Source organism: Phyllostomus hastatus, unplaced genomic scaffold (assembly GCF_019186645.2).
Source record: "Phyllostomus hastatus isolate PE091 unplaced genomic scaffold, TTU_PhHast_1.1 phas_contig_57, whole genome shotgun sequence".
In the NCBI taxonomy this organism is placed as follows: domain Eukaryota; kingdom Metazoa; phylum Chordata; class Mammalia; order Chiroptera; family Phyllostomidae; genus Phyllostomus; species Phyllostomus hastatus.
In genome coordinates, this window is record NW_025333912.1 from 3,397,936 (window position 1) to 3,414,289 (window position 16,354).

Sequence of the window (16,354 nt, forward strand, 5' to 3'; positions counted from 1 at the left end):
TGTGCCCAATTCAGCGCTTTACACATAAGAAGAGCTTGCTAAATGTTTAAAATAATTGAAAAACCTATGAATAAGTTAAGAAGTGACAGTTTCACCAAACTGCCTCCTGATACGGCCCAAGGAATGAAATATTTATAGTTGAACTACTGAATAGAAGACTAAGATTGAGGTCTTGTCTGTATCTTTTTTTCCAATATGCTAGTGTGCACATAACATAAAATTTACCATTTTAACCATTTTTCATCTTTATATGCAAGAAGCATACAGATATTTATTGTGCCTGGAATCAGAAATTCTCTAAATCTTTGTCCAAAACCTACCTTTAGGATTTAAAAAATATATGTATTATTTTGTATTTAGGGACCTTGTTATATCCATTTTCTCTTTATTATTTTTAAATTTAAATCACTTTTATTTTAATTACATTTGACATACAATATTATATTAGTTTCTAGTGTTCACCCCAGTGATTAGACATTACATAACTAAGTGATTATCCTGATAAATCTTATACCCATCTGACACCATACATAGTTATTAGAATATTATTGACTATATTTCCTATGCTATATTTTACATCCTAATGATTATTCTGTAACAACCAATCTGTACTTCTTAATCCCTTCACCTTTTTCACCCATCCCTCCAACCCCCATTCCATCTGGCAACCATCAAAATATTCTCTGTATCTAGCTATGAGTCTGTTTCTGTTCTGTTTGTTCATTTATTTCATTTGTTTAGATTCAGTTATTGATAAATATGTATTTATTGCCATTTAATATTTTCTTCCTCTTCCTCTTCCTCTTCTCCCCCTCCCCTCCCCCTCCCCCTTCTTCTCCTTCTTCTTCTAGAGGGCTCTTTAGCATTTAGTGTGAACTACTTTAGCTTTTTGTCACCTGGGAACCTCTTTATATGTCCTTCAATTCTAAATGATAGCTTTGCTTGGTAGAGTAATCTTGGTTGTAGGTCCTTGCTTTTCATCACTGTGAATATTTCTTGCTAATCCTTTCTGGCCTGCTGCTTTTAAGATTCTCTCTTTGTCTTTAAGCATTGGCATTTTAATTATGATATGTCTTGGTGTGACCTCTTTTGGTTCATCTTGCTTGGGACTCTGTGCTTCTTGGACTTGTGTGTGTACTTCCTTCACCATGTTAGGGAAGATTTATGTCATTTTTTCAAATAGGTTTTCAATTTCTTGCTCTCTCTCTTCTCCTTCTGGCACTCCCATGATGCAAATGTTGGTATGTTGGAAGTTGTCACAGAAGCTCTTTACGCTATCCTCATTTTTTTTGGATTCTTTTTTCTTTTTGTCCTTCTGATTGGGTGTTTTTTCTTTCTTTCTTATATTCCAAAGTGCTGAGCTGATTCTCAGCTTCATCTACTCCACTTTTGATTCCCTATAAACTATTCTTCATTTCATTAAGTAGCCTTCATTTCTGACTATTTCCCTTTTATGATTTCCATGTCCTTTTTTATGCTGTTGAAGTTCTCACTAAATTCCTTGAGCATCCTTATAAAAATTGTTTTGACCTTTGTATCTGGTAGTTTGCTTGCATTCATTTCATTCACTTCCTTTTTTTTTTTTGGAGATTTCTCCTGTTTTTTTTTTTTTTTGTTTGGTACCTGTTTCTTTGTCTCCTTGTTTTGGCAGGCTCCCTGTGTGTGTTTCTATCTATTAGGTAGAGCTTCTATGTCTCCCAGGCTTGGTAGAGTGGCCTTGTGTAGTAGGTATTCTGTAGGGTCTAGTGGCATAGCCTCTCTGATCACCAAAGCTGGACTCCATGTACCCCACCCCCACCCTGTGTGGGCTGTGTATCCTTGCCTGTTGTAGTTGAGTCTTGATTGCTGTTGACATGTAATGGGAGGGTTCTACCAATTTCATGGATTTAAGTGCATTTACATTGTTGTGCAACCCTCACCACTAGGGTTTGTCTTTCTTAAGCACTGAAGTTCTCTGGATGATGCCTAGGATACAGAAATGGCACTTTAACACATTTGCTAATTAAACATCATAATTTTTACTTTTATTCAGAGATAAAATATCTTTCTAAGATTCTATATTTCTTCCCAGACTTAGCACATTTGAATTAGCTGAAATGCAGTGCAGTGACTTACAGCCAAACTTACTGGTTTAAGTTTTGGCTTTCTTACTAGCCTCATTTTGTGATCTTGAAAAATTACCTAACCTTTCTGTGTCTTAGTTATCATGTCTTAAAAGGGAGGTCATGGCCCTGGCCAGGCAACTCAGTTGGTTGGGCCATCATCCCATGCACTGAAAGATTCCTGGACAGGGTACATACCTAGGTTGCAGATTCATTCTCAACATGCATGTGTATGGGAGGCAACCAATTGATGTTTTTCTCTCACATTGATATTTCTCTCTCTTTCTTTCTCCCACCCTTTTTCTCTAAAATCAATAAACATATCCTTGGGCAAGGATTACAAGAAAAGGGGGCCTTGTGATAATATTTACTTTAGAAACTTGGGATGATTAAGTGAATAAAGCATGCTTGGCATCTAGTAATTGTGGTATGTGTTAGGTATTGTTTTTATTCTTAGAAATAACGTCTTTAAAGTCTCTTTCCTGCTGGACTGAGTGCTATGAGGGCAGAGACTTCATTAATTTTGCCCATTGTTAGTTGAGTTCCTTGCACATACTTCAAATTGGGGTATATTTCAGATCCTCCTCCTCTTCTTTTTTGCCTTATTTTTTTTGTTTGTTTATTTGTAGCTGGACTTATTGAGAAAAGATTAAGATGGCTTACTACTATTCATGGGCTTTTGGGTTTTATTTTAAAGCTTAAGTGAATCTGGGAAGGAGGTGGTTAAAAAAAATGACACTTTTCTCTTTGACTGATAGAGGGGAGTGACCAAAAGGAAAGGTCAGAACACAAGTGCCTTCTAGGAGTTCATTTGTAAGAGAACCTGGCTTTACCAGGGAAAGAGGTTCTGAGCTCTACTCTGGGAAAGTTGTGTATAAGCCTTTAGAAGGCGCTGTTTAATCAGGATCATCCTAATGCCAGGGGCGGGAAGGGAAAGGCAGTGATGATGACATCAGCAGGAAATCAATCTCAAGCCTGAGATCCGGTTTTCATCCATAGCCAGCAACAAGTCTTGAGTTTTTCGCCAACGTAAATTGGAACTTTCTTAGAACTTGGAGCACACAGAGGATTCTAGTTTCTTCAAAACTTTGTTCTCAGGCAATATCCCTAAGAACCACTTACTTCCAGGGGATCAGTGGAATTTCATTTGAAGGTATGTAATTAACACCTTTCCCCCCTGGGTTCTTAGACGCCAGCATTTTTCCTTGCTTTATGTCATAGAAACTTGCAGAAACTCTTGTTTTCAGTAATGGTGCTATTTCCTCCTGGATTTATCAGCCTTCCCAGGGAAAATGAAAGTTTAAAAAGTCCCAGGAAGGCTCTGGCATAGCCTTTAGTGGCAGAAATATGCTAATCTGCAAACAAGAGAAGAAGTCTGGCTGAAAGATTTAGGTTTTTCAGAAAACTTCAAGGCAAATATATGATGTATTAAAAAAGGAAGATGTCTCCAAGAAACCAAGACTCTATGGGTGATCACATTAAAATGGGAATTTTTTCTAATAATATAAGTAATATGTGTTCATTGCATAAGATCTGAAAAACTCAGACAGGATCCCAGAAAAAAAATTTATATTTTATGTAATTATACCAGCTAGATATAACCACTCTTTGTTACTGATGTTTTGTTTTTGCTATGTTCTCTTTGCTTTAGAAAGTAGTTTCTTATTTCTAAATAACCAAGTCTTGTACAGTGATCATGTACCTTGTCCTTATATTATGAATAATACTACACTGATTTTTTTTATCAGTTCATTGCTCCTCTTATTAGAATAAAATTCATTGTAGAAAATACCATGATTTATGAACTGGTCATGTGGAAATATTGGTTAATTTGTGACTTTCTACATTGATCTGAGCAACTCTCGTCTAAAACTTCCCTTTATTTCTGGGGTCTCGGATGATGGCTGCTCTTTCTGTGGGTTACAAGCCTGTCCTGTTGGGGTTAACGATGTTACCTCGTTGTCCTTGGGTTGGTAGGCACTTCAGAAATGTAAACCTCCAGATTGTTTTATTTCTAAAATACAGGGCATAAATCTAAGTGCCATTTCTGCCATTTGGTGGGAATGAATTAAGAGCTCCAACCGGGACCCCACCCAGGAGCTGCTGTGCTGAGTTGGCCTCCATTTTGACCAGCTTCTCTGGTGGACATTTCCATTTCAGAGAAGTCACGGTAAATGAGTCCCAAGAAAACCTCCCTCCAGACCTCCTAAGAAGTTAACATACAAGTACTGGAGTCGAGTTTTCTGGGTTATTGGTTTTTTAAGTAACTGCCCAATAACTTTTTATTTCAGTAAGTTTTACTTTTTAGCACTTCTGGGAAAGTCTAATGATGCCTGGAACAGAGGAGGCTGAAACCCGGAGAGGGCCCGGTTAGCTGAGGTGCCTCGTGTTCTCACTCTCTAACACACTACCCCTCTTCTCTGTCTCTTTCAGACTGACCATGTCATTTCAAGGTCAAAATTGCATTCCCAGTTCATTTGCTAATGATAGTGAGAACTTTCGCAGAAGGCTACTGGCTATTGATTCACAGCTGGGAGATAAAGAAGTAGAACAATTAAAGTTTCTCTGCCAAGATTTCATCTCCCAGAAGAAGCTGGAGAAGTCTAGCTCGGCCTTGGATGTTTTTGATCATCTCATGGCAAAGGAGCTGCTGAGTGAGCAAGAACCCTTCTTCCTAGCAGAACTCCTCTACACCATGAAGCAGCACTTACTGCTGAAGCACCTCAATTACAGGAAAGAGCAAGTACGGAGTTTGCTGCCCACTCTAAAGAAGGTCTCTCCGTTCAGGTGAGGAGGGGTCTGTAATCAAGACAAGAGGGTTTTCCATTTTGTGTTCATTCAGGTCATTGGGCTTTGAAAGGAGACTGGGATTTAGATCTCTTCCTTATCTACCTCTTTGGATCTTACAGTGATTTACACTAGGAGATTTCTCAGCTCTAGGTGCTAATAAGAGGAGAGAGAGGTTGGGCCTCTCTGGGCCTCTCAGTGGCTTCCCATAGTTTTGTTTCTCGCTGCCAAGGGACGCTTACTTAAGCACAGCAGGCCTATACTTTTCTCTTTTCCAGTCTCCGATATCCTTTCTTCTGTGAGCCACTGGGTGTGTCTGCCTTCAGTTATTTGAGAAGAATGCAACCTTGGAGCAAAATAAGCAAAGTGAAAACGATGTCTCTAGGGTAGAGAGGGATATCATTTATGCCATGTCCAGTTACATTTTGGGGGAGAAACACAGAGAGCTAAAATATAGACATCAGGCCTATCATGGTCAGACCTTAGACATCTCTTTTAAATTGTCCACTGATGTAGTACCTAAGGAGAACTTTACAAGGAGGAGCCTTCAAAGTGTTATTTTACTTAATTGCCTGGTCAATTATGTCCTTCAGGCTTTAACACTCGGACTGGCTTCCAGAACCTGAGCTACCCTTGGGTCAGTGAGGGGATTCTGGAAATCATTTTTCCCCCCACTTCACTGTTAAACAACTGACTTTTCAGAGATCAAGGAATGGTCTCTGGCATATAGAGGCATTAGTGTATGAATGAAATATTCAGTTTGTCTGGTCATTCATTGTATGGCTATCCATAAGTTGGGGGAATGTCCTTCCTTTTTCAATAGTAGACCCTACATTGCCTGGCATCATTTCTACAGTGGAGTTGCAGGTGAAAGGCCATAATTGTATTTTATGTTTTTCTAGCACTAGACTTGGAATCAGAGAGCCTGTCTCTACTGTTTACTCTATTATCCTAATTTAATAGGTCACACTGAAGCTCAGAGTTTCAGTTTTGGGATCTATAGAGTAGGATTAATAATTGTCTACATACAGGGTTGTGATCATTTACGTGGGAGGGAGCATAAGTAAAAGCACTCAATTTACTGTGCTGCCCTCTGCAAGTGTGAGACTTCATTTGTCTCTTTGGGTGTCTGTCTTAGAAACCTGCTCTACGAACTGTCCGAAAGCATTGACACGGATATCTTAAAGGAAATGAGCTTCATTGTGAAGGAATCATTACCCAAAGTCCAGCTGGTGAGTGGGTCATATAGAATGGGATCTTTGTGAACATTGCCCTAATTGGTGTTTGGGGAGAAGCTGGAAAGGTTTTCAAGATGGTTTGTTTGTTTGTTTTTGCAGGAGGCAGTATCATCCAATGGTTAGGAACATTGACTTTGGTGTCCAATTGGCCTGGGTTCTAGTGCTGGTTCTGTGACCAGCTCCATATGTGATTGGACATTTCTGAGTCTCCATCTTCTCATATGCCACACGATTTCCTTTTAGGACTGTTGGGAGGATTAGAGAAAATACTGTTCATAAAGCATTATCATAAAGCCTATATTTGACACACAGTAGCCATGCAGTAAATGATTAACTGCCACTGGCATCCACCACATTTTATGATACAGAAATAATCAGGGCACAACAAAGACATGAGAAGGTGGGAAATAATGGCAGAGTGGTAATTAGTCGATTGCCATCTACAATAATTGAGATGTCTGAGGAATTATGTGTCCTTTTCAGTGAACTTGGCAGTGTCTCCCATGTAAGGGTTCTGTGAAACTCAAATGAGACAGTTTGAGGATGGACTTTGTAAAGGGCTGTGTAGATGTAATGTTTTTAATATTAACGTAATCATGTTATTTGCTAATATTGTTACTACATTGGTAACATTTGCCAATATTCTTCTTTTAAATTATATTTTATTAATTATGCTATTAAGTTGTCCTGATTTTCCCCCCATGGCCCCGCTCCACCCAGCACTCTCCACTCCCTCAGGCATTCATGCCCACACCATTCATGTCCATGGGTCCTGTGCGTAATAAGTTCTTGGCTACTCCATTTCCTACACTGCACTTTACATCCCAGTGGCTATTCCATAACTACCCATTTGTACTTCTTAATCCCCTCATCTCTTCACCCATACCCCCACACCCACCTCCCATCTGGCAACCATCAAAATGCTCTCCATATCCATGATCCTGTCTCTGTTCTTCTTGTTTGCTTAGTTTGTTTTTAGATTCAATTGTTGATAGATTTGTATATTTTGCCATTTTATTGTTGAAAGTTTTGATATTCTTTTTATTAAATAAGTACCTTTAACATTACATATAATAATGGTTTGGTGATGATGAAATCCTTTAGTTTTTTTTCTTGTTTGGGAAGCTGTTTATCTGCCCTTTGATTCTAAATGATAGCTTTGCTGGGTAGAGCAATCTTGGCTGTAGGTCCCTGCTTTTCATGACTTTGAATACTTCTTGCCAGTTCCTTGTTGCCTGCAAAGTTTCTTTTGAGATCAGCTGACAGTCTTATGGGAACTCTCCTGTAGGTATATAACTGCTTTTTTCTTGCTGCTTCTAAGATTCTCTCCTTGTGTTTAACCTTTGGCATTTTAATTATGATGTGTCTTGGAGTGGGCCTCTTTGCATCCACCTTGTTTGGGACTCTCTGTGCTTCCTGGACTTGCATGTGTATTTCCTTCACCAAATTAGGGAAGTTTTCTTTGATTATTTTTTCAAATAGAGTTGCAATTTCTTGTTCTTTTCTTCTGCTGGCACCACTATGAAGCAAATGTTGGACCTCTTGAACTTGTCCCACAGGCTGTTTACACTATCTTCATTTTTTTGGATTCTCTCTACTTTTTGTTGTTCTGATTGGTTATATTTTGCTTTCTTATGTTCCACATCATTAATATGAATCTCAGCTTCATCCACTCTACTGTTGTTTCCCTGTAAATTGTTCTTTGTTTCAATGAGTGAATCCTTCATTTCTAACTGGGTCTGTTCTAAGCATTTAGGTCCTCTCTAAGTTCCTTGAGATCCTTATAACCAGTGTTTTGAACTCTGCATCTGATTGATCGCTTATCTCCATTTTGCTTAGTTCTTTTTCTGGAATTTTGATCTCTTCTCTCATTTGGACTGTGTCTCTTTGTCTCCACATTTTGGCAGCCTCCCTTTATTTGTTTCTATGTGTTAGGTAGGGCTGCTTTGACTCCATGTCTTGGTATTGAGGCCTAGTGTAGTACATATCCAGTAGGGTCCAGTGGCACAGCCTTTTCTATTACCCAAGCAAGGTACTTGAGGTGTGCCCTTTGTGTGGGCTGAGTCCACCCTCCTCTTGTAGTTGAGCCTTGGTTTCTGGTGGCAGATCAATGGGAGGGATTCACCCAGGACAGTCAGCTGCAAGGATTGGCTATGATCACTTACCACCAACCTCAGCCCTCTGTGCAAGATCAGCTGTGCAGGGGCAGGGTGGTGGTGCTGTAATGTGGTCTGTAGCTGTCCACTGGGTACACTGGCCCAGGGGTTTCCTGGGTGGTGCAGACCAAGGTCATCCACCACCTGTGTTTTGCCCAGGGCTACTCTTCCTGAGCTATAAAGCAAGCTGAAATGATTGCTACTTGTGTTAAGCTAGGAGATTCTCAAGTGAAACCAAGTTTTTAATCTAGGCTAGCTGCTGCTAGTGCTGGGCCTGGGGCTCACTGAGGCCAGCTGATACTTGTTTGATAGGATTTAGGAAGTTGTGAATCATGAGCCAAGACCAGCCATTCATGTGGAAAAGCAACATGGGTGGGCCTGTAAGCTGGGTGGGGAAGAGTCTCTGGGGATCTCCAAGGCAGACAGTGTGAGCCAGGTTGATGGCAAAATTTGCCAGGTCTGTGTGTGTGTGTGTGTGTGTGTGTGTGTGTGTGTGTGTGGGGAGGGTGCTTAAAAAAGAGACAATGGCCTCTGTTTGCCTTGATGCCAGACAATTCAGTTTTTCTGTGTGCCACTGGTGTCTTTCAAGTGCCACCGTATTGCTGGAGCTCAGAAGGAGTAAATTTGAACAGGTGATTTCATGTGTCAGTTCTTTAAGAGGAACTGCTTGGGGCTCCAGAGGTTCTTCCACCAATTCAATCCCTGCTGGGTTTTGCATCCAGAAGTTGTAGGGACTTACCTTCCTGGCACTGGAACCCTAGGCTTGGGAGTCTGGTGTGGGGCTGGGACTCCTTGTTTCTGAGATATCCCTCCCAAATTTTTATCCACCACATGTGGGTGAGGGACCAGTCCTTCCATGTCTGTGCCCCTACTACCTGTCTGGATGGATGTGCTTTCTTTAATTCCATAGTTGTCACACTTCCATTCAACTTGATTTCTGATGGCTATGAGTGATGGTTTTTCTATGTTTTAGTTGTAATTTTGATGTGGTTGTGTGAAGAGGCAAGCCATATCTTCCTACACTGCCATCTTGACTGGAAGCTGCTACTATTTTTGCTATACTGGCAGGAAAGTAGCTGTATGTCTCTCTTCCAGGCCTCAAAACTTTATATACCATATATATTTTTATTTTGACTTCAATAGCAGCTTGTGACAAGCAAGTTAGTTAATTTCAGAAATACCAGTTTTCAAACTTTACCCTGTAACATGACTTTCATTGTGTTATTCAACCACTATTTTTATTAGATTCTCAGTTATATAAGGTTTTATAACAAAAAATACATGTAACATATGGAAGTTATAAAATGTAGCATTAAGTGAACAGCCATAAATTCCTCCATCCAACTTATGAATGAGAACCTCACTGATGCTCTTGAGCCTACATGTGTAGTTCTCCTTCCTATATCACATTCTCTCCAGTCAACTTATATTGACAACTCCCCCCCCCACCCATCATAACTAAGGAATGGGAAACTGCTTTACATGTGGTAGTTCAAATGAAGACCATGTTAGTAATTCATTAAACATGTTTCTTGGTGTCAGATCTGTAAACCTAAAAAAGTTATTTCTCTGTTTTTGGCCACACTCTTTGAGACCTTATCTTCCCCCTTTTAGAACCCTCAGGGATTTTAGCCTTTTGTACCCTTTGATTGGTCATCTCTAGAGGTCCCTTCCTCCCAAAGATTGGTTGTGAGTTCCTTGGGGGTGGGCACTGAGTCTACTCATTATTATAGCCCCAGAATCTTGCAGAATCTGTTACAAATGATACTGTGAATAAAAGCATGAAAGAGAGGGATGATACAATCTACTTCTTTCTATTTCTTTCTGGAAATAAAAAGGTCCAAACACTTTCTGAGTATGTGATTTTACAATAAATAACTAGGGGAATAGCAGGATGAACTAAACCACCACAATGGGGATGTGAAAAGATATAACATTCTCATCGTTGTTGCCTTTTGTCAGAATCTATTAATTTTCTTCCTTAGATAGCTCCTAGAAGTTTTCATATCCTCCTGTTATTTTTTTTTACACTTTTTCCTTTTCTTTTTGTGTATTTTTTTTATTCTTGAAAGAAAGCACCAAAATATAGTACAGAAGATGACACACAAAAAAACATACAGCCAAATGAATTATTATAAGGCTAATACCCTTGAAATCACTACTCAGGTCAAGAAATTGAATTTTATCAGTCATTTCAGAAACCCCTCCATTTGTCCCATCCCAATCACAGCCCCTTCCCACCCCCTAGAAGTAACCATTGTCCTGGCATTCATAGTAATTAGGTTCTTATGTTTCTTTATGGTTTTATCACTTTCCTGTGCATCTCTAGACCTCAGTTTAGTCTTGAACAGTTTTTTCTTTTGAGTGCCCCTTAATATAGATTAAGGGTTAAACTCCCTTAACCCTTAGTATAGATTAGGTTAAACTCCCCTCCCACAATCCTATCCTTTTGCTTAAAATTTATCTGCTGAAGAATTCTAGGACAATTGGCCCCTACAATTTCCCCTCATCTAGGTTTTGCTGACGTGTGTGCTTGGTGCAGTTCAGCATGCTCTTCTGTCTTCTGCATTTCCTGCAAATTGGCAGCTGAACTCAGAGGCTTCGTCAGACTCAGTTTAGATCCTTTTGGCAAGAACATAGTGGTCTTGTGTTGCAGTCTCTCATTGGGATGTACACAATTCCTGGCTTTTTAAAAAATTATTTTAGCAGCTGTTGATATTTTATATATTGATTCTTTGGGGTTTACAAAATGGGGATTTTTAAGTTCCATAATTTTGTTTCCCCCCTGCCCTTGTCTATTATTTGGTTACCTGGTGATACAGTTTATATATAAATGTTCTATTCTTTCTTTTATTTGCCCAGTGTTTGTGATCATTGAGTGGTTTTCTGTCATTCTCTGAAAGTTATACATTACAAAATATAAATTTGAATTCATAGATTTAAACATATCTGATGGGTTTCAGTCCATTGCAATTATTATCTTTACTGAAGTTTTTAATCTTTGTTAGTTCTCTTTCTACAAGTAAATATATATGTGTGGGAACCTAGAACTCCCTACAAACACCATTTTTGTCCCTCTAGAGTAACCATATGAATTTAGAACCTTTTCTTTTTGGATGAGGGAAATCCAGGCTCTTCTCCACTGGCTGGTAAAGAATTTATTTCTGTGGTGAAATCTTTTGCAATTGCAACCTCAAATAATGCAGTCTTATTAATCCCTGGTATGAAAACTTAGGTGAGTTTCTGTACCAGGGCTTAATAAGACTCCATTTTGTATATATATGGGACCTCCCCAAGATTGGAATTATGTTCTGAAGGGTAGGTCCCTTGTAGTACAGGCCTCCCCGCTAGGTGACTGTTCTAGGAACCCACTTGTATCAGTGTACCAGCTGGCATTGTTGCAAGAGGCTGCATTTGGCTTTAGTGTATTTTTTTAAAGACTTTTGAATGCATTTGTCTATTTCATAATGTGTGATTTATGAGTGCGCCTGCCCACACTGCTCTGAGTGTTCAGCAGATTTTGACCACAAAGGCATGGCCCCTATGCCCTACCCTCCTTGTTCACCTGATCTCACTCTGATGAAAAAAAGCCCTCAAAGGCAAACATTTTGCTGATGTGGAAGAGGTGAAACAAAAAAAGGCAGAAGCACTAAAAGGCATAAAAATCAACAAGCTTAAAAACTGTTTTGAGCAGTGGAAGAAACGTCTTGATAGGTGTATTGAATCAAATGAAGGGTACAATAAGATATTTTGGGAGAGATCACACTTGCATAACTTTTATTACAGTATATTATTATAATTGTTCTATTTTATTATTAATTTTTATTGTTTATCTCTTACTGTGCTAATCTAGAAATTTAAACTTTATCATAGGTATTTATGTATAAGAAAGTGTATATAAAGGGTTAGTTACCCTTTCAAGGTTTCAGGTGTCTAGGGGGGAACTTGGAATGCATTTAACCACAAATAAGGGGGAACTAATGTATAACACACACACATACCATATATCCTAAGGGTCTGTGAGTTCTTGGAGAATTAAAAAACCAGGGGATTTTCTTCAGACAATAATTTTTAATATGCTCGTATTTGCATTTGTTTAAAGCAATGACCTATTCAAGTGACAGAATTTAAGCTAAATGCAGAATTTCTCAACATTAGAGGAGATTTCTGTAGTTTGAAAGCTCTCCAGGTTATTCTGTTAGTATTCTTCCCCGCTTTGCACATCCTTTGGCAATTTTTCAAGTTTCTGGGTTTAAAAAAAAATGAGACCACGTTCTATTTTTACACTTCTCCTTATGCCATGGGCAGAAGTACTTACTCCCTACAATTGGGTGGAGGATGAGGAGCTTTATAAAAGGAGTCTCTGGTATGCTCAACACTGAGCAATGATTTTATCCACTAAGAATAGCTAGGGACAGTACTTCTTCTTCCCCAGCTGCTTCTGCAGGTTTTAGACATATGCTTGAAGGCATTTGCAGCTACAAAACATTCTTATGGTCAGGAGCATTCCAAACATCTCTTCCCTGCTAAATTAGCTTTTAAATCACCAAAAGCTCATGCGCAAGTAGCCAAATGATTGTATGTTTGTTTTTTTCACGTGGTACAACAGTATCAGGAGGAGTTGCTATGTTTAGATGTGGCATGGAACTGTAGCATAACCTGGTCAAACTCAGGAAAACTGTACTGCCTCCTTGGATTACAAATGATTTCAGCTTTATTTCAAAGGAAATCTAGTTCTTCACCCAAGAATTGTGGTTGAGTTATACACCTCAGATAATCCAGGTTGATCTCAGTTGGACTTTGGGATCATGTCAGCTTTCTGAAGTGTGTAAAGGACAATCTCTAAGCAGCCCAGATGAGTTTCCATATTAGGGCTGAATAAGGCTACATTATCTGTGATTGCAATTGCAAAAGATTTGATCACAGAAATAAATTTGTCACCAGCCACTAGAGGAGAGCCTGAATGACCCTCAAACGAAATGAAAGATTCTTTTTATTTTTTTAAAAGATTTTATTTACTTTATTTTTAGAGTGAGGGGAAGGGAGGGAGAAAGAGAGGGAGAGAAACATAAAATGGTTGCCTCTCACAGGCCCCCAACTGGGGACCTGGCCTGCAACCCAGGCATGTGCCCTGACCTGGAATCGAACCAGCAACCTTTCTGTTTGCAAGCAGGTGCTCAATCTACTGAGCTACACCAGCCAGGGTGGAAGGATTCTAAATTGATACAGTTGTGCTAGAGGAACACACATCCCTCTAGCACAAGCTTTGTAGAGTGTGTTGTTTCCTCTTTGATAGCTTTCATACACATTTATGGCACTAGAGCTGCCTTCAACTTTCAGGAAATCCATTCTCAGTGTGGCAATCAACATAGAATGATGTAAAGGAAACCATACCCAAATTTACTAGCTTTCTAGGAAAGAGGCAATGCAAAAAATGTTGTTCTTTAATTTTAAAATTTATTTTTAATTATAGTTGCCATATAATTTCTTATTAGTTTCAGGTGTACAATATAGTGAGTCAACATTTATATACCTTACCAAGTGATTACCATAATAAGTCTTGTCACAAGGTGGTGTTCTTAAACTAGTGTAGAGACACCATTTAAATTGTGTGTGTAGAAGCTGTCATTTAATAAACATTTAATATACTTTCTACAAAGTGTAACGAATTATACTTTGTCTGGAATTATGTCTTAACCCCTTTTTTTCTCCTGGTAGGATGCTGTCAAGATAGGAGCATCTGTTTTGAGGTTCAGAGGGAGCTCATTTGTACATAAGCGACCACAGCACCTTGCGTGGGCTTCTCCCCAACCCCTTTGCCCAGCAGATTGGCTTTGGATGAATCTTCCTTAACCCTCTCCTCTCTCCTGCTTTATTCCCTGGCCACGCTGTGGGTGTGCTGGTGCCATTTGTGGGGCCACACATACTTCTTTGCCTTTTTGGGTCTTATACCTGTGTCTGGGATTTCTTGGAAATTTATAATGTCTCTTTTGATCAGATGAGTATGTAATTCTGGACTTTCCTTTGGTCGTTAGCATTTTGAGTGACTTCTTTTAAAAATATATATTTTATTGTTTATGGTATTGCATTTGTCCCAATTTTCCCCCTTTGCCCCGCTCCTCTGAGCCTGACCCCCACTTCTGTAGTCAGTCCCCACACCGTTGTCTGTGTCCATGGGTCCTTCATATATGTTCTTTGACTACTCCGTCCACCTTCTTTCAATCCATCACCACTGCCCCCTCCCCTCTTTCAGCTGTCAGTGTGTTGTATGATTCTATGCCTCTGGTTCTATTTTGCTCATTAGTTTATTTGTTCATTAGGTTCCTTTTATAAGTGAGATCATATGCTATTTGTCTTTCACCAACTGGATTATTTCACTCTAGCATAATAGTCTGCAGTTCCATCCATGCTGTCACAAAAGGCAGAAGTTCCTTCTTTCTTTCCACTGCATAGTATTCCATTGTATAAATGTACCACAGTTTGTTTTTTATCCACTCATCTACTGATGGGCACTTAGGCTGTTTCCAAATCTTGGCTGTTGTAAATAGCGCTGCTATGAACATAGGGGTACATAAATTCTTTAGAAACTGGTGTTTCAGGATTTTTCAGGGATATTCCCAGGAGTTGAATCATTAGGTCAAAGGGCAGTTTCATTTTTAGTTTTGGGAGGAAATTCCATACTGTTTTCCACAGTGGCTGTAACAGTCTGCATTCCCACCTGCAATATGGTAGGGTTCCCTTTTCTCTATGTCCTCACCAGCACTTGTTGTTTGTTGATTTATTAATGATAGCCATTTTGGCAAGTGTGTGGTGATATCTCACTGTGGTTTTAATTTGCATCTCTCTGATGACTAGTGATGCTGAGCATTTTTTCAAGTGACTTTTTTATTTTTATTTTTCAACATTATTCAAATTCATTTTATGTGATACTTTTCATTGCTGCTCTAGATAGTTTTTGCTGAGCTTACAAATCTTTTTTTATTGTTGTTCAATGATAGATTTCCCCATCCCCTCCATTACTCTCCCCTGTCCTACCCACCCTGCACCTTCCACATTCAATGACTTCTTTTAAAACACACATACATGCATCCACACACTGTAATAAACTCTTCCTCTTTCTTCCTATGTTACTGCTCTAACTTCCTCCTTCCCTCTAACAGCCAGGCCTTTTGAAAGAGGAGTCTACACACACTCTTTCTCCACTGACTCAACTCTCTATCATATTCCAGTGCATTCCAATATGGCTTCAGCTTTCATCATTCTGATTAAACTGTTTCTGCTGAAGCCACTGCAAACCTGAGCATAAACAGATTTTTAGTTTCTCGTAATTTTCCCCATATGGTTTTCTTCACCTTGAATGTCCTTTTCCATGTTTCAGGGAAGGACTAGTCATCCTCCAAGATGCAATTCAAGTATCACCTCTTGCACAGCTTGTGTGAAGCCTGCTGTGTTGAATAGATGACAAATAAATGAGTGGTATCACTGCTTAAGTCATCTTTGACTCTTCCCTCCCCAACTTCAAATTGAGTTTCAAAACTCACCAAATTATAATTCATAAATGTTCTCAAACCCAGTGCCTCCTCTGCTTTTCCACCACCAGCTTTAGACTAGGTCTTGTTCGTCTCTTCACCGGAGTATGTAATCGTTCCGCCAATATTTTCTCTCTAATCCATCCCTCCTCCAACCTATCCCCAAGACTTCTATTTAAGAACAAATCTGTTCATGTTACTGTTCTTAAAAGCTACTACTGGCACCCCTTGACCCATGGCACACTTGCCCAAACTTACCACATGGCGTGTGTATTTTTTCACCACCTGATATGAGCCCACCACTCCTGCTGTGACCTAGCTTTCTCGCCCATGGTTCGTACTCGAAGCCTTCTTCTCCATGTTCCTGAACACACTGTCCTTTTTCAACTTTTTAACCATTCAACATGCCTGGAGACCTCTTCCCCATATCCCACTCTGCTGATAATGTTCAGGTTCTGAGTAGCTTCTCTTTTTTGAAGGCTCTAATATAATTTTGTTCATATATGTTTTTTCATAACCAGCCTAATACACTGGAAAGCTCT

At 39.3% G+C, this 16,354-nt stretch overlaps 1 protein-coding gene across 3 annotated transcripts in view; it reads left to right on the forward strand.

Annotated features, from left to right (window-relative positions):
- The window catches only part of CASP10 (caspase 10), a 43,545-nt gene that overhangs the window by 1,839 nt on the left and 25,352 nt on the right, over positions 1-16,354 (forward strand). For 2 of the 3 annotated variants that reach the window (XM_045847573.1, XM_045847574.1), the window contains exons 1-3: positions 3,091-3,255; positions 4,536-4,889; positions 6,028-6,121. In XM_045847573.1, the coding sequence (XP_045703529.1) occupies positions 4,543-4,889; positions 6,028-6,121 (441 nt within the window). In that variant the 5' untranslated portion in view covers positions 3,091-3,255; positions 4,536-4,542. Of the gene's footprint in view, positions 1-3,090; positions 3,256-4,535; positions 4,890-6,027; positions 6,122-16,354 lie in introns of those variants that run through there. The other variant, XM_045847575.1, reaches the window with a different exon arrangement.